This window comes from Gigantopelta aegis, chromosome 4 (assembly GCF_016097555.1).
Source record: "Gigantopelta aegis isolate Gae_Host chromosome 4, Gae_host_genome, whole genome shotgun sequence".
Taxonomy (NCBI): domain Eukaryota; kingdom Metazoa; phylum Mollusca; class Gastropoda; order Neomphalida; family Peltospiridae; genus Gigantopelta; species Gigantopelta aegis.
Window position 1 is genome coordinate 88,176,622 of NC_054702.1, and position 20,786 is coordinate 88,197,407.

At 32.2% G+C, this 20,786-nt stretch overlaps 1 protein-coding gene across 1 annotated transcript in view; it reads left to right on the forward strand.

Annotated features, from left to right (window-relative positions):
- Positions 1-20,786, forward strand: part of LOC121371338 (serine/threonine-protein kinase MRCK alpha-like) — a 68,278-nt gene extending 47,492 nt beyond the window's left edge. The window contains 9 exon segments of the mRNA XM_041497150.1: positions 723-803; positions 1,287-1,384; positions 1,800-1,887; positions 3,088-3,187; positions 4,858-4,953; positions 9,290-9,392; positions 9,974-10,097; positions 10,510-10,634; positions 13,857-20,786. Coding sequence (XP_041353084.1) covers positions 723-803; positions 1,287-1,384; positions 1,800-1,887; positions 3,088-3,187; positions 4,858-4,953; positions 9,290-9,392; positions 9,974-10,097; positions 10,510-10,634; positions 13,857-14,030 — 989 coding nt within the window. The 3' untranslated portion in view covers positions 14,031-20,786.

Here is a 20,786-nt window from a genome sequence, read left to right on the forward strand (position 1 = left end):
CAGGACAACATTAAGCTAATATAATCAGTGATAAAAATTCTAGTATAGAAAAAATAAGTGTACATTACATTGCTTTTAATTTTTGCAATGGAATAGGTGTTAATGGCATCAGTACTACAACACAAATTTGTAGATATAACAGTACTAGGACATTTTTTATTGTCAATATAGTGAAACTGAAATGTGCCTGAATACACAAAGTATCAAATTAGACGGATTTCATCCAAGTTATTGTCACTGGATGTGACTTTGAGATGATGCCTTTTTACACAGAAATCAGGATTTCACAAATGTCTTTTTGGATAGAGTTTACTACATTTTGGATCTCAAGAATTATTGTAATTTCGTTTACAAAAAATACACGTCTTGCTATTTGAGATATTTAGCTGATGTGTAATAATGTAAATCAAACCATTGTATTTCACTGAAAAAAAGTTCAAAAAACATAAATTGCTTTAGTTAAATTCTCCCCCTACATTTCAATATTTCAATCTCCTGATGAAGATGATAGGATGTCACTGAAACATAGTGACAAAATTGTAATGAAGGAGATTTGCATTAAATTTCAGACATTTAACATAACTGTATTTATGCCTATTTTAATGTTTTATTTTTCATTTCTAGGATTTTTTGTTGGATAACAGTTGAGTGAACTGTGATGAAATAAAAAAAAAATGCTGTGGCCTACTTGTAAATCTAATCTTGAGCATCTTATTTTTCAGTTCTAGGAGTGTATGTGGATAACAATGGTGAACGATGTCGAAATCAAGAAATGCTGTGGCCGGCCCCACCACTGTTTGTCAGTAAGTGCAATGTTGCTAGGATGGTTTTCCACCTTAAAGGTACCTGAACATATTACTTTAATCTTGTCCCTTTTTTGTCTGTTCTGTTTTACAAAGATCAAGGCATCAGTTTTCCATGTTTCTAGTTCATTTAAAAACTGGCACTAATGAACGACCTCTGGTAGGTGGTTACAAGTGCCTCTTAACAATGCCAGAATTAACTACTGAACACTCTCCGAAGTGGTCAGACTAAGCTCACAGCTAACAGTTGATCAATGGGAAATGGTAGTTTTGTTGTACGGATAGCCACAAGAGACAAGCACCTGTTGCGGTCAGAGAGATTATAGAACTGAGATTTGAAGGTGGACAGCGAAAGTAGTTGAAAGATAGATGTCAATTCAGAAAGAAAGGGATTGTATTAAAATGAGATCAAGGAAAGAGGAGTGAGGAATGAAAAATTAAAAACGGGTTTGTATATTTATAATATTATGCTTGTCTTTTTAGGTTACTGTGATCCTCACCTATTGTGCTACACCGAGAACTCTGTGTTCATCTTTGATATTCATACCTCAGAGTGGGTTCAGACGTTAAATCTTAGGAAGGTGAGTCGCTTTCTGTTGAGCAGAACACATTTATAACAACTCTGTATTCCTCACTAGTTCTAATAATTTGTGTCGGGATTCAGTACAACCTTTCCAAAGTCTTTTGAAGTAAAATGGTAAATTTAAGAAACTGTCTTTATAAAAATAAAAACAAAAAACAAATGGGGTACAAATATTTTAATTTTTTGACAGAAAAACGTGATCAGAATCATTATACATGTTTCAGTTGAACATTGAATAAAATTTAGATAACATTAACATGATAATGCATTAAAAGCTTTATGTATTTGTGATCTTTATATAATTTTTTTTTTTTTTAAACTTGTTCCAAAAATAATTTTTTAATGCCAGTGAGCAAAAGTGAAATTTGGAGAAGACTGGAAAGAGATTTAATCAGTATATTTATCTTTTTCAGTCCAAACCACTGTGCAAGGATGGTTCTCTGAGTCTGTTCCATGGAGTGGACTCCCAACATATTGCTTACTTCAGAAACATCCAAGCAGGTATGGAATTTGGCTGTTTTTAACCTTGCTTGTTTGATATGAGGACATCTTTCCTTACTAAATTATAGATACGTTTCGGGGGTGGGGAAAAATCAATTCTCGATCTCCGAGACAGATAATTATTTTTTAAAAACATGTTTGTTGTCCCACTTCTGTCATTCCTGTTATTCTTGTCGGTCCGAAGCATGTCCGTTTTTATTATTGGAAGAAATTATATTTTTGTGCTGTTTATCTGCACGTCTTTATTTGTCTACATCAGTAAACTGATGTGCATTTTGATTCTTAAGACTTTAATTGGTCCCAAATTTAATAAAGGGTGGTCACTTGCATGCACCACTCCACTAGGCTAGACATTCGTTCAAAGTTGCTAAGTCGGTCACGAGATTAAACAGTCGTTAACAATAACACCATTCTTGGTGAGAAAGCTATCAAGGCATTACACTCAAATTAAAACAAAGGACCCAGATTTTGCAACTGGTTACAATCATTGTCCCGTCTCAATGGAAGTGTCGTCGTAATCTATACCTGTGTATTGAGCCCTTTTGAGTCGAGTGGCAAGAGTCTGACAAAATTGCAAGAGGCCTTTGTGAAATAAACACAGATACCAACATTCCACTAAATACTCTCTGAAAACCACTTTTTCAGCTGAAAATTCCCCGGTATTTATCACAGAAAAACAAATAATTAAATCAATCCTGGTCTCTATCATCTGAATGCAATGATACACAGTGTGTCAGTATGGGCTAGATGTCTCACCTGCAATATCTTAAAGATTAAAGACACAATTGTATTACATAATGGATGTATTTGTGATGAATGTGCAGGTTTTGTTTATGTATTTAAACTTGGTTAAAATAAGGTTTGGTTAATAGATTGTTTTCATATTTGGTATACATTTTCCCCAAACTACATTATCTTATATCCATAAATGTGACACCAGGGCATGGTACAAATTTGAAAATAAATGGACAAGAACTGTTGTGGAAAACTACTGTTTAGTGATTATTTAATGTAGGGTTATGGAAGACATTATAAAGTGTTAGGAGGATTGTGGAGTTAAGTGAAAATATTACCTACTCACTTTTTGAAATTATTGTCAAGCATTTATTTTTGTTGATTTATCGTTTCACTGATAGTGAAATAATATTTGAGACATTTTATTTGAGTATCATTTTCTTAAATTAATTCTTTGTATAACAGAAGAAGATCGGTTGGCGATCACTGAGGTTGCTAAGATCAGAAGTAGTAGAAAGCGAAGGTTTTCATTCAAGTCACGTGACGATGACAGAAGTAGTAAAGGGTATGTAGTTTTTATTTATGTATGTTTTATTTGATCAGTAGTTGTTGATTGTACTCAAGATTACAAGAGGTTTGTGTACAACAGACCTCAGAAAATACAAGAACAGTCAATTCGTTTATGCATTGCTCATCAAATGTAATTTTGCTTAACCAGTTTTTCGTTCCTGCATTTAAATTTAGGACATTCATTTACATGGACAAAACAGGTTACATGAAAAGGAAATGGGTTACCTAAATTTCTTTTTGAGTAACTATAAATGTATATTTATTATATAAATACCTTGCTGTTAATTAGAAATCTCTTGAGGAAATGTCCCCATTTTTATTAATCATCCAGGAGCCACTGATTAAAATAAAGCATAATTATATAAATACAAATTTTACATTACCGTTAAAAAATTGTTTTTATCCATTGAGAAATTTACTCAAAATAGATTTTTAAAATTAATTGAAGTTTAACAAAATTAATGATAGAAGGTTATAAAAGTAATAACATTAATTTTTCTTACCTGTTGCATGTTAGCATACTGTGTGCATTTTGATTGGAATGAATTATAAAAGCTACTGACAGAAATGGCACACTACCACATTAAAATATTTGAAGAAATAAAAAATTTAAAATCTTGCCAGCATACATGATTTGCATGTTTTAATTTATATGTGTTTTGTCATACTTAACATAATTAAACACAATTATTCATTAAGTTTGTGTATAATTCTATGTGTTACTCTATTATAATTGTAATAATATAGATAATCTTTGGGCTCTTTATATCATTTTTTAATCATATATTTCCGGTCATCTGCTTCAACAGTTCTTTATTTTGTATTTGTAGTGGACCCCTGTAATGTTGTACGTTCCCATCTGTTAATATCATTCGCTTTCATCTTGTATTTTAACGAGACTAATTTTATTTCTGATGGATTTTTTTGTTAGTTATGTTAATTAAGATTTTGTATCTACAACATCCCCTATTCAAACATTTAAATTAAGTTACAATATCTGTATTTTATTTATTTTGCCTATTTGTTTTCTTTTTATTATTATTATTTTAATTTTTTTATTCCCCCATCTTTAATATTTTTTGTTTGTCACAATTATAGTTTTCCCTACATTCAGTGGAGCTTTTGGTAAAACGTACAGTGTATTGGGTAATTATTGTACTGATAATCAGTCACATTAATTTAAATGTTAATTTAATAATTTTATTACAGTCATGGTATACATACCCATAGGGTGGATCTTCAATTAGAGGGTTCTGTGATTTTGGGCAAATGCAGCATGTAAAAAACAATTTTGTGTTGACCTCTATGTATTGTAATTTTTGATCCCTCTTATATGATTAGAGTTTATTTCCCATTTGGGTGCAGTTTGAGAGAGAGAGAGAGTGTGTACCGTAGACCATAAAATGGAATAAATGTACATCATTCAGATAATGTTATGGAGGTCGATTGAACCCCAAATCCTCCCCCACCCCACCCTATGGACATGGTATGCTGTTTTTTTCTGGGTTTTTTGCTTTTTGTTTGTTTTTTTAATGTGAACTTGCAAAAAAGAAAAGAGAAAAAAGTACATGATATATAATTGAGCTCCACTGTCCGAGATTTCTCTTGTTGACTAACATTGTCATTTCCTTCAATAAGTCCAATTGCCTCAATTGCCTTGCTTAGGTCTGAAAGACGTAATCGAGATATTTCGGGGCCACTATCATTCAGCCATGTTGCCCACGTTGGACCTGACCAGGTCTTGCCCAGTGTACCTCCGCAGTAAGACGTTTTCCCTGTCGCTTGTAGTACTTCCATTGTTTGCTTAGCATTGTGATCTGTATCCTCTTTCTCTCCTCTGATGTTGTTCATATGCTTTGGCTTTGGCCTAATCTTAATTCAAAGGCATGTTGTGACGGGTAAAACCAAAAAAAAAGAAAGAAAAAAAAAGAAGATTTTGTTATGTATTGAATGTATATACTATAAATGTTTAATAATAGTTTTACAGTATTTAACTACATGTAGATTTAGCAGCAGTGTGATATTTTAGCATTTTCACAAGTTTACTGTTTTCATTGATCCACATCCCCTAACATCTTCCCCCATAAAAACAGAAGAGGACTGATATTAATTTTATTACTGTTTATGTATACTTAAAATAGTATCAAATCATTAGAACATTTTTTGCTATTGGAATAGCATTTAGAACTTATTCAAAGGTATACATTTGATAAAGACCTGACTCCCATCGTTCTCCTTGTGAAAATGTTGAAGCATTTCTTATTAGTACTACATTGTGTATTAAAACAAAATACTGTAAATGTATAAAATTATTTCTATATTGTATGTGTGGTGTTTGTACGTGTTTAAGTATTTGTGATCTGTATACCTGTATTATGTTCTGCATCATGATCTTACTAACAAGACTTGTTTCAAGTGGATTTCAGTACCCATTGCTTCATCAGTAATAATTCACCATTACAGTCTTCACCAGAAGTGAGATTATTCTACTTTTACTTAAATTCCATTCCAATAATGACAGTTTTGCAAACAAGAACTATTGGTAGTAGCATTTAGTGTTAATTGTAACTCTGGAACATTTTCGGATTTGTCTTCTTTGTGATTTAAGGAACTGGTAATAGTAGCATTTAGTGTTAATAGTAACTGGAACATTTTCGGATTTGTCTTCTTTGTGATTTAAGGAACTGGTAATAGTAGCATTTAGTGTTAATAGTAACTGGAACATTTTCAGATTTTTCTTCCGTGTGTGGTTACACCTACTACTTAAAAATCTAAACTTATCCACTTTAATAATGGGAGTGGGTTTTTTCTTATTTATTTGTCAGTCTGATTATCCATAAGTTTTTGTTTTTATTTCTTTCATTCACATTCTTACATAAGTTACTTGAATAAGTTTGTTTTTACAATGGGTACTGAATGATCACTTAAACTGAGTTTGCATCATTATTAAAGTAGAATAGTTGAACATGTCTGTAGTTGAACATAATCTGTAACTAGCATGCCCTCCTATTTTTAATGTGCTAAAAAAAATTTGCTTTTTTATGTGTCCAACATTTAACCGACTGAACTAGTTAGTGAACCAGGTTAAGCATGATACTATAGTCCTGTTCAATTGTTTCAACAAACCCAAACCCTGACAGGTTTTATATATAATTCATCATCTAAAATGCACGAAGTTGACTTATTTCCATTTTACAAAAATCTGTTTCGCATGCAGGTTAGTTCGTTCTCCAATTGAACAGGACTATAATATGTATCTGCAGGTAAAAATGTATTCACTATTCAAAACATCTGTATCGCCAGCAAAATCTAATCTTATGATATTTCAACTAGTTTATTAATAATATACTAAACAAAATTAGTTAAGGGCTAGTAGATGTTTTCGGAAATGTCCTTTAAAAATGGTATAAACCCCCCAGATTCTTCCGTTGTAAAAGTGTTGATGTTTGCTGACATTTCTTAAACTTGGTGATTTAAACAACAATTTAGAGCTAACAAAGTATTGTTGAGAACCGACATGCAATGACTCCTAACCGAATGAGCATTTCGGTAGTTCTCAAACATGCATCAAACCCCACTGTGTACAGTTATTATATGTATGTATCATGGGTCAGATTTTACTGTAGCAATGTTTAGAAGTCATCTGTGATCAAAACGTCATTAAATTTTAAGACATTAGCAAAGACGTACTTAAAGTCTGTTGGCCCTTAATTAATTTTGTTGAGTATAATAAGTAATAGTGTCTGTTGCTTGACCACATATTTATCTAACATAGTTCAGAGATGGATAATATTACCTGTATATGCTGATTGGTTCGTTAAATCACTATTATTAAAACATTTACTCAATACTACTTGTATGACCGTTTAAAATAAGATCAAAGTGATTTTGAATTTGCTAGATTTTATTTTAATTATTTGTATCCTTTCATGGATAAGTTAAATATTTTGTGTTAATAGTCTGTAAACTGCACGCACCCATGTCCACAAATGTAAAACCAGAGCAAAGTAGAAATTTGGTAACATACATCATAAATTTGGTAACTAACAGTTTTAGTTTATTTTTATTTATTGCAAAAATTACTGGTTTAAAATCGCTGTAGGTTCATAATGGCTGTGAGTGAGAATTTTGCCTATGGCAAAAACTTTACAAAATTCTATCCCTGTAAATAACAAATCCTGAATGTGAGCCCTGCCCTAGTGTGTCTTACAGTGGAGAAACTTAAGTTTGGTGTCACAGTCAGCTGCTGCTGCTTAAAAACAAAAAGGATGATGTAAAAACAAACCAAGAATAGTGGGGTGATGGACATGTTAGCAATGAGGCAGTGAGAACACTGATCTACTTTCACTGGATTGATTACCCACAAACAGCTTATGGCTGCCAAAGGGTTAAATCTGCAGAGTTGGAGAAATCAAAATGATTTATTACAAGGGACCTTTTGCTTATCAATGAATAACTTTTTTTTTTTTAACTTTCCAACGTTAGCATCTCTATGTATATAAGCTTTAAGCTGGACTCCAAAAATTAATATCAATTTGGCGAAATCGATCAGAAAATCTGTAGCCAAATTCATGTATCATTAGCTAAACAGAATTATTTTATAAAATAGCTATACACCTCCAAATGACACGGTTTTTGAATTAGCATTTTGGCAAATCGACAGGCCAGTAGGTACTGGGTTCGGATCCCAGTCGAGGCATGGGATTTTTAATCCAGATACCGACTCCAAACCCTGAGTGAGTGCTCCACAAGGCTCAATGGGTAGGTGTAAGCCACTTGCACCGACCAGTGATCCATAACTGGTTCAACAAAGGCCATGGTTTGTGCTATCCTGCCTGTGGGAAGTGCAAATAAAAGATCCCTTGCTGCTAATCGGAAGAGTAGCCCATGTAGTGGCGACAGCGGGTTTCCGCTCAAAATCTGTGTGGTCCTTAACCATATGTCTGACGCCATATAACCGTAAATAAAATGTGTTAAGTGCGTCGTTAAATAAAACATTTCTTTCTTTGGCAAATCGATAATGATATATTCACCAAATTCAATTATAAATCGCATTTGGCGAACAACAGCTTAATCCTGGTATGAATCTCACATCTTGACCACTTGGCATTAATGTTTTAGTTATGTTAAAAAGTGACCCTAAGTAATGGCTTAAAGACGAATTAAAATGATGTCATCACTCCATGTATTCTTATTCAATATTGTTTTCAATTAGGTCACTGAACCAAGTTTTTCAATATATATTTATAATTTGAAAAATATGAATAGTTTGGTATGCAAGAAAAATAATCAAACATTAATTTTGGTGAGAGACCAGGAAATCCCACTCTTCATTATATGTTGTTTTAAACAGGTTTTTCTGGGTTATTTCCCTGTCGTAAAGAACCATTCATGTTTTATTCTCTTTTATCTATACACTATCTATTTTAGCCATCATGCCTTTGTCATTCTAGTTTTATCTACTTTTTTTAGAACTTACAAATGATCGTAGAAGCACCGATACATTACATACTGTTATACATTTATTAGTTATAATTTGATGTTCTATCTAGACTGCATTTGATAATTGTAACTACTAACACACTACTATTTTTATGTTCATTGTTTGTGTTGACAGCTTGACATTCCTATTTCAGAGTTGTAAGAAATTAAGATTTTTTATTTTTTAAACTATTTATTCATAAAATGAAATGGATTGTTTAAATACTTCTCCACAATAGGACATTTACAAATACAATTTTAAACGAACGATAAATGTAAAACATTAAACATTTAGAGGCATGCTGCTATGTAAGTCAATTTAGTCGAATGTATTCCAACTTTCTTGTCACAAACATGCATGCATCTGGAATTAACATTAATTTATTTATTAACAAATTAGTTGTTTTCATTGTCTTGTTGACAGTGTATTGTAATTAATTTGTGATTTTTATGTTTCATGGTTTATTGTATTCAGTATTTTTATTAACCAAATAATTATTGCTAAATTCCCATAATCTTTTCATTTTACATTTTAAAAACATATAAATTAAATGCATACAAATATATGTAGTTTGTGAACCTTTGATTTATTTTCTAAATGTTTGCCTAATTCCAGAACTGATAGAAGATCGCGATTGATTTCAAATCCAATCAACTTCAGTCATATAGCACATTTGGGCCCTGACCAGGGCATGCAGGTGCTCATAGATCTACCAAAGGTAGGTTACGTTCATAACCAGTTGTCAGCTATATAATATAGGTGATGTACTCGTTAAACCATTGGCCTTATGACTAATAGGTGCTAGGTTCGCATCCCAGTACTGGCCCCAAGCCAGATTGAGTTTACAGCTTGTTGGCAAAAAGGGCACTACACCGACTTCACCCTCAGTAACCACGAATGCCAAATCATTAACTGTTCTATACAGATAGTTCAGGATGGTATGCTCTATCTTAACATGATATAAGAACAAAACTAAGTGAAACTAATGATTATGAGGTAGATATTGGCCTTTGAAATGTGATCAAGAAACTACTGTTTATGTTCTGTTCATTTGTGCCAAATAATTTTTTCATTTTAAATTATGTATAAATTTTTGCTTAGTAATCTTTGCAGTTCTAAATTTTATGCTCAGTATTTTGCTGAAAAGCTTGCAATAACCCGTACTTTTCAACACTAAGGGTTGGGGTTTGTTTTGGAGGGAGGGGTCTAAGATTATTTTTATCTTAGAAGATTGTTTGCTACATGTTACAAAGAACTATTTGTACATGTGTGAATTGTTTGATGTGCTGACTGTTGTAGGCTGCAAGTGGTGGCACGGACCTGGAGCAGATGCAGCGAGTGAAGAGCATGTTCCAACCTCAACTCAAGTCTATCCACGAGGCGCAGGCCCGCGGACCTCGACCGGCCAGCTCACACTACAACGGTACGGTTCACTACAGCCTAGTAGGCAATGCAGTCAGAGGCTGTGGTATGTGCTTTCCTGTCTGTGGGAAAATGCATATAAAAGATCCCTTGCTGCATTAAGAAAATGTAGCGGGTTCCCTCTATTGAATACGAGTCAGAATTACCAAATGTTTGACATCCGATAGCTGATGATTAATATATCAATGTGCTCTAGTGGTGTTGTTAAACAAAACAAACTTTTAAAAACAATTTTTTTTTTTTGCAGTCTTGTTTTAAAAATTGTCTTTATCTAAGGTACAATTTTAATAGTTGTGTTGTTTGTCCTAGTTTTTTTAATGACTTTACTTAAAGTGTTATACTTTGATAATGCTAATGGTTTTTTTTTTTGACCTGGATCGGTATTGATAAGTGAATGTTTTCTGAATTTGCAGGCAGTGCCTCTAACCGTGCAGACGGTGGAAGACCGGGAGTGAATGCCGGCAGAGCGGGTCATAACACGTCGTCAAACTGCTCTCACGACTCCAACAGCCTAGAGAAAGAGTCACAAATGTTTGAGGCAAGTAGATTAATATTCGGCTTCAGTATGGTACTTAAAACATATTCCAAAGAGTAATTTACTATACATTTAAATAATTCAATACATTTCCATTTTACCATATCAAGTCAAAATATCTGTGTCATATTTTAATGTCATTATGAAATTAGTTAGTAGAAGTTACTTGGTAAGAAAGTTACATTTTTCAACTGCCGTCAGTGGTTTAGCGTACTTGGGATTGTTAAATAGTCACATTGTTGATTTCCAATCTTTCACTTTTTTCCCCACATTAAAACAACCGTAAACGGTTAATATATTAGAATGTATGCAATTTGGATCCATTACATGTTATTTTCATGGGAAAGTATATATCTTCATAAATTTTCTTTAAAAGCTTTAAGTTAATTTTTGCTTTGAGATAAAATATTTCTAAATGATCAGAAACATACTTGGTCCATAAAAGCTTTTTCATAAGATGTTAAATTAAAATAAAAAAGATTCTTAGATGTATTGTAAAGGCAGCAGATTGCTATAGTTATAGATAAGAAATTATTTATGAGGTTAATATTGTCTCGATATTAATTCATTTAAGGACTTATCAATGTCTGCTAAATCTTGAAACATGACAAAATAATAAGAGATGTGGCTAATATATATTATTTGACATTACGAGGTTTGCATTTAAGAAAGTTGGTTAAATTCAGTAATTTTAAACAATTTTTATTGATCAGTAGCCATCATTTATTTCAGGATCGTTTTTTCTCTCTCTTTTATTGTTATTAAAACATTTTTGCCAGTATTGTTCTTATTGTGTATTGTACTGTTTAGAACTAATTGCTAATATTCTCACAGATGGTTAGCTCTACTCAGGCAACAAATGGCTCTAGTGGGAGTTGCTGGTCTTTACCGAATTACAACAATACAAAGAGTTAGCCAGGGTAGATCTCTTTGTTGTCTTTGCAGCATGATGTGCGTGAACCTTTTCCTGTACTGCACCTCACCTGCATTTAAAAAACATTGTTACACAAATTCATTGCTTGCCAAAATGCCTTCCTACCCACTTCTTAGAAACATATCATTACAATACTCTAGTTGTAAGAAAAATGGCCAAGGAAAGGTTAGATGAGAAATTTGTTAGTTTATCACCATTTCTTGACCATGTCAAAAGCAGTTGAGCAACACAAGAAAATCTTGTTCTATGTTTATTTTTTTGTAGTTGCATTAATAGAAACATCTTCATATACTCGTACTTCCATATTATAGTGGTTTAATCCAAAAATTACTCAAACGGGGAAAAGTGAATTGCAGACAGTGCTATGTAATTGCTTTTATTGATATAGCAATGGAAAAGTGTGCCTTCCATTCATCTCTACCCTATTTAAAAATACCTGAAGTGTTACAAACTTACAATAATAATAATAATAATTTTTATTTATAGAAGGTATCTCAGTTAGTTCTAGACTTCTCCCCTGAGGCCTTCTTACTAACTATAACAATATTAATAATAATCATATTAATTATTAAAAAACAATCTATTAAAACCGTACATTTATGTACAACATATATAACCATAAAAGATTATTAAATCATATTATGTAGTAGAGTAATCATGTTATTTGGATTAATGTAGCATCGTTGTAAAACCTGCATTATACTTAACACGAGTAGTTCACATTAAGAACAAAACACTCTAGCCTGTAATCCACCAAAGACCTCACAAGAGATAAAACCATTGTTCTATAAGAACTCAGCCTTTTCCTATTGGCAGCTCTCATTCCAATGCAACCCTTTGTTTTTAAATATTTTCTAAATTTTATGTTTTTCGGAATGTACTTTTTTTCACGTATTTGTTTTAAATGTGAAAGTAATTTGCTTTGTAATGTGCTTAAATTTGTGGTCTGTGAATATTATTATGGATGTTGTCAATTAAACGAGACATTCTACTGTTGCCACAATATTAGAGTATCTTGCTTTGCAATTGTTGAAGCATTTCTATCTTTCCAATGTGCTGGCATATATACATTTCTTTGGTAAGTACTATAGAAGTTTTTAAAAAGTTATAAAGTTAAAGAAAACAGCAGTGCCAAATGTTTCACCTGATATATTTTTTTAACAAGTTGTAAAGTAGCCAAAGAGAAAACCACAATCACTGAAACCAGATATTTGTATTGTGATCACTTAGTTTCAATATTCATAAAGGTGAAATAACAATTTTTTATTTTTTTTGAGTTGTTTGAATTAGACTGACAATAAACCTAGCAATTCCTCATGTCAGTATTGGTGTTGACCATTGTGAATTTTATTCTTGATGAATTAAAACCCATTGAGCTATTTCACGTTCCGGCCAGTGCACCGCCACTGATATATTAAAGGCTGTGGTATGTGCTATCTAGTCTGGGCGATGGTGCATATAAAAAATTCCTTGCTACTAATGGAAAAATGTAGGTGGTTTATTCTCAGAAACTATATTTCAAAATTTGCAAATGTTTGACATCCAATAGCCAATTATTAATAAATCAATGTGATCTAGTGGTGTTGTTAAACAAAATTAACTTTCTTTATAACATATTTCTTTATTTACTTATTTAAGGATTAGTAGAGCATTAGTATCAGTGTCGGTTCACTTTTATTTCCCATTGGACATTGTTTTTCTTTTTAATGGTGTGATGAAGAATTACCTTTTTAAACCTTTATTTTGTAAGATGTGCTCATTAATGCATGGAAGAGACTAAATATTGTCCAGTATTTTGTGTTTTTGTTGAATACAACTGTTTTGCTTAGAGGCAATTTGTTTGTTATACTGGTAACATATTTATATATTTTTAAAAAATCAGTTTTAGTATGGCCGAAATAGTCTTTTTATTCAATATGTTTGATTATCAATAAGGCATGTTGGCCAATATTTATTAATTAATCAGATGTTTTGTTCTTTTTATCAAGCAATATTTCATCAACATTTTTTACTAATTGATAAACCATTTTATTATCTTTATAAAAGCAAACAGAATGTATTTCCATACGTTTGCTTTGACTCGTGCAATGATTAGAGTCAAAAATAGTATTTACAAAGCATTTAAAGAAATGAAAAAAACAAAAAATCATAAGTGTCTGCACACATTGTCTGCACATGTTTTGTATTTAGAAGAAAATTAATTACCTTGAACAAAGTCACTTTATCATGTCTAATTATCTGATACATGTTATGTAGCATGTTTGTAACTTTGTGTCTTGTTTCCGTTTTAGGATAGTACTGAACAACCGAACTGGCGTTTTTCCGTAGCCTCCAACAACAGCAGTAGTTTGAGCAGTCCACCTGGCTCGAACCGCCACAGTCTTATAGAAGACCGGGACCAAGGCACAGACACGTCCGAGCCTGAGCGTGCGACGTCCGAGCGTGCGACATCCACAAACCTGTAGTGACTACTGTGATCTTTTAACTGTGCCTCAGACACATGTGTGCACCCTGCCCAACGAAACTGCCCCACCCACTTTCGCTATACAATTAACCTCAATGTGTAGCCTTTAACACCATGTCCTTTGTTCCCCATCCAGAACAGTCGTGTGATGAGTTCGTTCGTGGAATACAACAAATAATCTTCCTGTTTCGTCGTTCAAGGGTCTGAAGAGGGCTTTTCACAAACCACTGGGCGAGTGGGTTATGGGAGATGTTTCAGATCAACCTACACATGGCAAGAATTACCCGATTTTGTCGTCTTCCTTCAGAGTAGCGACCACGAGCAAATCATGTAATCTTGCTGCAACTGTTGTAAATATTAAAACTAGTAATTTAAGATGTTATCCACGTTCAAAACACAAAACATGGCCATTCATGCTGAGTGTTTTTGTATCCTTGCTTAAGTAACTGTCATTTTCTCGGATCTATATGTTTGCCAAATGGAAATATGTCCCACAAATTGTTACTTAAGTTAATATGTAATACGTGTATACAAGTTATTCTCCTGTAATGTTATGTGGTTTGTATCAGTTTTATTGCCCACCAATTAGCATAACATATTTATATTGAGAAAACAAGAAGGAAATTTTATCCTGCCTGTATGTGGTTATTTTTGAATTGTAGGCCGAGTTAGATAAGTTGTAAACCAGGTCAGAGAGTAAATCTTGAACATTGTGAAGCCATAAAGATGGTTAGTTGGCGGTGTTCTGGAATTAAATTAATTTATTACATAAATTGCCATAAATATACAGAAACCATTAAAGTAATAATAGGTAAAAAGTCTTATTTTCACTGCAAAAGTCGTATTTTACTGAATTTAAGCTACAGTGAAAATATAGAAACTATTTAAATTTTACATGGAACAAGTTCATGCTTTATTTACCTCCTTTTAATAGATTCTTTGAGCACACTTGTTAAATGACAGCTTACACACTGTACAAACAAAAGTATTGAAACAACACAAATTGTGGGTAGATCGATTTTCTAGTTTTGGGCTTTGAAAAACCCAAATTGGTTTCATACTGAATCAACAATAGCATTATTAACTGTTTGTTTTTAAATGGCAGAATTTCTTCAGAGTACAACTGAATATGGAGCGCATCGGAGAAAAGTATTACCTTTAAATTTGTGATTTGTTTGCTTTATTTGTTTATGTTGCATGCACACAATGCAAATGTTTTTGTTAAAAGTTGATGTTTTGTTTTCATCTTGCCAGTGTGCAGTGACATGGTGAAGGTTTTCGTAGACACTCATACCTGTAGAAGTGTAAGATTAAGGATCAAACATGCTATCTTTCAAGTGCCTTGGTGGGTCAATAACAAAAGAACAACTTTGCCCCTTTATTGAATTGACAAGGTCACTGAAAATGTAGAACTGATGTCTAAACATTTTTGGTTTAATGATTATTAATTTTCATTACAGATAATACTAGTAAATAAAAAATGGGGCCTATATATTAGAATACATGTGTATATTAAGTTTTTAAACAGTAAATAGTCTTTAATTGTTGAATATTATATGGGAATACTGGGGGTTTTTCTCTCACTGATGTACCTTTAATTATGCAAATGTGAAAAGTAAAGAAAAAACATTGGTGATAAAAAAAATCAGTCTAATTATAATTACTACCGTACCCGTCTTGAAGATGAGTTCAGACTTGACGAGGGAATCACTTGGATATTTTATCTGCCTTGCATGCTTTGCCAAAGAATTGATGCATTGTAGAGACTGAAACCAGTGGATTTTGAATGTCTTCCATTTCTGTATTGGAGCAGTGCTCACAACATGACCAGTGAAGTTTAAAAATGGTATATGACTTTCATGTTTGACATTAATGCAGTTTAGGAAAGAGCCAGCAAACTGTAAAATATCCATGTGCTGTTCATGTATTATTAAAGTGTGGTCATCAGACTTATTGAAGTTATATATATATTTTTTCTGCCCTTCACAAAGCAGTATTTGATAGTGAAATATGCATTTGTCTATATTGTAATGCTTAAAAGGAAAGTTTTGAAAGTTTTTCTAGCCCATGTATTTTGAGAATGCTATTGAGGTACAATTAGTTGTGGGTTTTGAAATCTGTCCTATATGTGCATCAAGCAAACTTACAAAGGTTGGACTAGAAGAATGTTCAGTTTTTTCAAGAAGAAGATTAGATACAGTTTTGAAGCGAACTTAAAAAAATGTCTTCACATTTCTGTACATTAGGATTGCATTTGTACACAAACAACTTCTGCCGTGTTAGTTTTGGTTGCAACTGGAAATGGTGGATTTATTATGAAAAAAAAAATATGCTTATTTGCAGGTGCCTACCTCATTAAAACAATACACTGTACAAATTACAATGCTGTTTGTTTTTTAGTCACAGTTTATGACAACACTTGACATCTTCTCCTTATTTTAAACTGTTTTAAGAGTGTCTAAAGCAATATTGTGCATATCAAAGTGTGCTTTGACTTTAAACTGTGACATAAAATATTGAGGTGAGATTATTTTAAGAGCTCTAAAACAGCTTTGTTGACTTTACAGCATTTTATGAAGGATCCATTCCTGTACACGGTATTAATAACTAGATATGTTTGGCTACTGTTGTACATCTAAGTACACAGATGCTAAACAGGGTTTCCAGAAACACATTTTGCACACTGATGGACGCATTAAACCTGTTTTGTTATAGACCTGATTGATGTTATTCTGGTGGACTTGCCGTGTGGATTTGTAACTAGCTTGTTGATTGTTAAGAACATTTGTTGTTTATCTAAATGATGAGTGTGATGTTGGGGCGTGTGTGGTACCAAGTACATGTGATATAATAGGTGGCTTGTGATATCATGTAGTTAGGCCACCGTTGTGGCAATCTTGGCATGTGTGTACATCACAGCTTTTTGCTGCCCAGTTCTCATTTCTCTCTCTTACTTGCAGTTTCTTCCATTATAACGGGAGAATTAATGAAGTGTGCATAATTATTTTCATTTAAATTTTTGAGAATGTGTGAACTCAAACATTTGTTGACTTTAAAAAAAGAAAAACATTTTAACAAATTAAAATCTGGTTAAATTTGTTGACCGTTCACATCATTGCCATCAATTGTTATGATTCCTCACTGCAGTAATCAAAAGAAATTATTAAACTGGTTTCTAGTCACAAAATATTGTATAATATTGATAGGGGGGGATTAATGATTACATTCATTTTTTATTTGTTTAAATATGGAATTATAGATCTGATTATTTTCTGAATTTATGAACTAAAACAATTGGCATACATGTATTCTACATCAATAGAATTGTTGGCATAAACATTTTCAATTTAACTTGTGTTAAGAAAGTATTTGTAGTGCTTACGGTTTTTTATATAGTTTCTGTCGAATCATTGTTACTATCAAATTTGATTTATGATGATTGTATTGCATTAATGGTGTCTTCCTTGAATTCTAAACCTGAAGTGCAATACAGGTGCTTTTTATTCTTGGTAGGACCCTATTTGTTTTAATGATAGTTAAGGATTGGTGATTTTTTGGTTTCTCTGTGTTGCATTACATAAAAATATCAGTATTTTAAGTAGGAGCAAATTTTCCACCGATATTTTTTTTTTTTTTTTTTTTTTAAATATTGAGTTGGCATTTGGCTTGCCTATGCTGTATAGGGCCTGCTTATGTCCCCAACTATACAGAATTACATCTTTCTGTGTTGTTGATTAAATAAAAACCCATCTTGTTATTGCAATCCATATTTTTCAACACTGTACGGTTTACTCAAAATAGTATGTACATATATTATTTTTTTTAATCTTGGATATAATTGCACTCTTAGAGTAGATAAAAAGGCCTATATAAATTTGCTGTTTTACACAGAAGTTTGTATTTATATAGACAAGTAACAACTCTCAGTTTGATGTGGCAACAAGATGGTTTCACCACCTATCATAAAGGTGAAATGGAATGAATGGGTTGAATTTACAAAGCCTGTTTATATTTTACACACGTGTAACTACATATACTTAAAATGTGTGTAAGAAAAACAGGCTTTGCAAATTCGGCCCTATATGTTTAATAGCAAAGTTGCTTCTGGCTAATACCGTCTTTGCATCTCATTTTGTTATTAATAAATTTGTTGTTGTAGTTAAGTATGATTTTGTTAGTAGAATTCAGTGTAGTAATAGTTGCACCAAATGTAAACAATTTGTGACTCGATTTAACCTGTGTTGATTAAGAGAAGCAGAATGATTTCGGGTATCTTATTTGTGCTCAATCCTTCTGGGGTTTTAATTTATTTGAATAGTGCTCATGGTATTTCAGGTTATTAGTCATTTTTTTAAACTTTTTTTTTTTTTTTACAAGATATATATGATGGTACTCTTGTTACTACTACAATAACCAGCTTATAAGCTTGGAATCGGTGCTCTACAATAAACAATACTGTATTTACTCTATCTTTGTAAAAAAGAACACAAACCCCACTTTCCATGCATATGTATAATTACAAAATAATTTTATGTGTAACATTATTTTAATAACAGCAAAACTTAGAAACAAAAACACCCATTACAAATGTTCTTTTCTATATGCAAACGTTTCTGATCTCCCCAGATGAAGAATACAGGTATATAGAATTACTGAGGAAGTTCACCAAGTTTTTGTGATGTACTAGCTTCACCATGTGTACAGGTACTGTACTAGATTGTGAACATTTCAGTACAAAGCTCACAAATATTCTGGTACAAAGTTCATGTAAATACAATGTACTACTTTTGGGCTCAGTAGAATCCCATCCATAAATGGTTGCGCTCAAGAGTGCTTTGTGGAGTATGGATTCAGATGGGATGCTGGGGTTTGTTTACCTATATTTTGGGGTTAAAATTCCAAAATAATTAAAATGTTCTATGACCAAAAATAATTAATGTGTGTGGATTAAGGTAAGCAATTTTTTATTGTACACTAGCTGGGAGTATTCTGGTAGTGACGTTACATGATGGAGTATGTATTGTATAATATTTTCTCTAATATGAAGTAAAAGTAAAGTTAAGTCATCTATCGGTTTAAAAATATAATTCATATGAAGTTGAAGTACATTTAATAGTGTTGTGTAAAAAAAACTTTAAATGTTTTAAATTATTGTTTTTAAAACTATACGCTTCCTTATAACTAGATGTGTATTATAAACAAAATATGGCTTTTTATACTTCAGGTTTCTTATTAGGTTTTTGATGAGCATACTGGCTAGAAAAATCACTGCAAATTGTATAACAAGTATGCACCTTAAGTGTCTCAGGAATATTATCTTTTATGTTCCCTGCAAAGTGAATAGTTGATGGCATTTTGATATTCATAATATTGTATATATATTAGTATAAAGCAATTATTGTAACAAGTATAGAGTTTAAAAGTGTAACTTCTTGGTATATTGAGTACTTGCAAATAACTGCTGCTTTTTGGAGGGAATATGAAGTACAAAGCTCTAATAGCAAGTTGTCTTCCCTTTCTTGCAAGTTGTGGTGATATACATTTGTGTTCTTGACACATCTTTTAGAAAATTGTATTTGTAACTAATTTCAATATTAGTTCACTTTAAAACAACTTGCAAACTGTGAATTAACATAGTCCCCATGATGTGTATGTATTTTGCATATAATCCTGTGTTGAAGTATATTATTATAATTATTTGTTTTAATTTTGCAGAATAGAATGGGGTCATTGCTATCACCACTACTTTTACGTTTTAATCTCCATGTTCCTGTATATTGTAAACATTATTGTGCTATTTATGGTATGTCTTTGGTTTGCTTTTAGTACTAGTTGCAAAACGGATTACTGAGTCTGCAAAACTTTTTATATTGTCTTCTGTTGATATATTTAGAGTTGTGTTCGAATACTGGTCACTTTGTGGAAGTAAACACAAACAAAATGCAGACTAGCAAGTATTGGAAATAATACACTGTAAGAATGTAAATATCTCAATTTGAATGTTACAATAGATCTAAACAAAAATTTATGTCAAAAATCATTTGGAGTTTTCGAAAGATGTTATTGAAACATTACTCAATAAAATGTTGTGCACTGAATAACTATAAAGAAAGCCTGAATGTTTGTAATAATCATGAAACTTTAAAGAAATATTTTGAATAACAGTTTTTATTTCAGGACCCCCCCCCCCCCCCCCCCCCCCCCCAAAGTAACAACTGAATTTTTTTTTTTGTCTTAGTGATGTTCTCATTTAAAAAGCCTACGATGTGTGTAAAACAAAACTTGTACTTTCAGTTTCATGACCAGTGCTTTAGCACAACACACCTACGTTGTATAAATTTCTGAAAAAGACTTGCTGATAATTATACAGGAACAAAGTCCTTAAATGGAAAGCAGTTGTAATCAAAATTGTATATAAAAACAAATCAATGTATTCATATTACACTCATATGTGCAATGATTGTATCCGCGTTTTTAATCCATAGGTACAAATCTAGCATTGTTCTTAGCCGATTGTAACTGTGTACAAAGTGTATCATAGAATATGCTAGCTGTATAAAACAAAACAAAATCCCTCATCTGGGCTGTGTATAGCATTAGATGCATATTGAGCCAAACTGTACAGCCTTTTGTATAAGCAGTGCTTTGCTGGCCACCACATGAGTAATCTTGTATATTTCCAGGTATGTTTTGTATTAATATTATGTTATGTAAACTTGTATATGTCTCTTAAAAAAATAATAAATGTGAATATCAT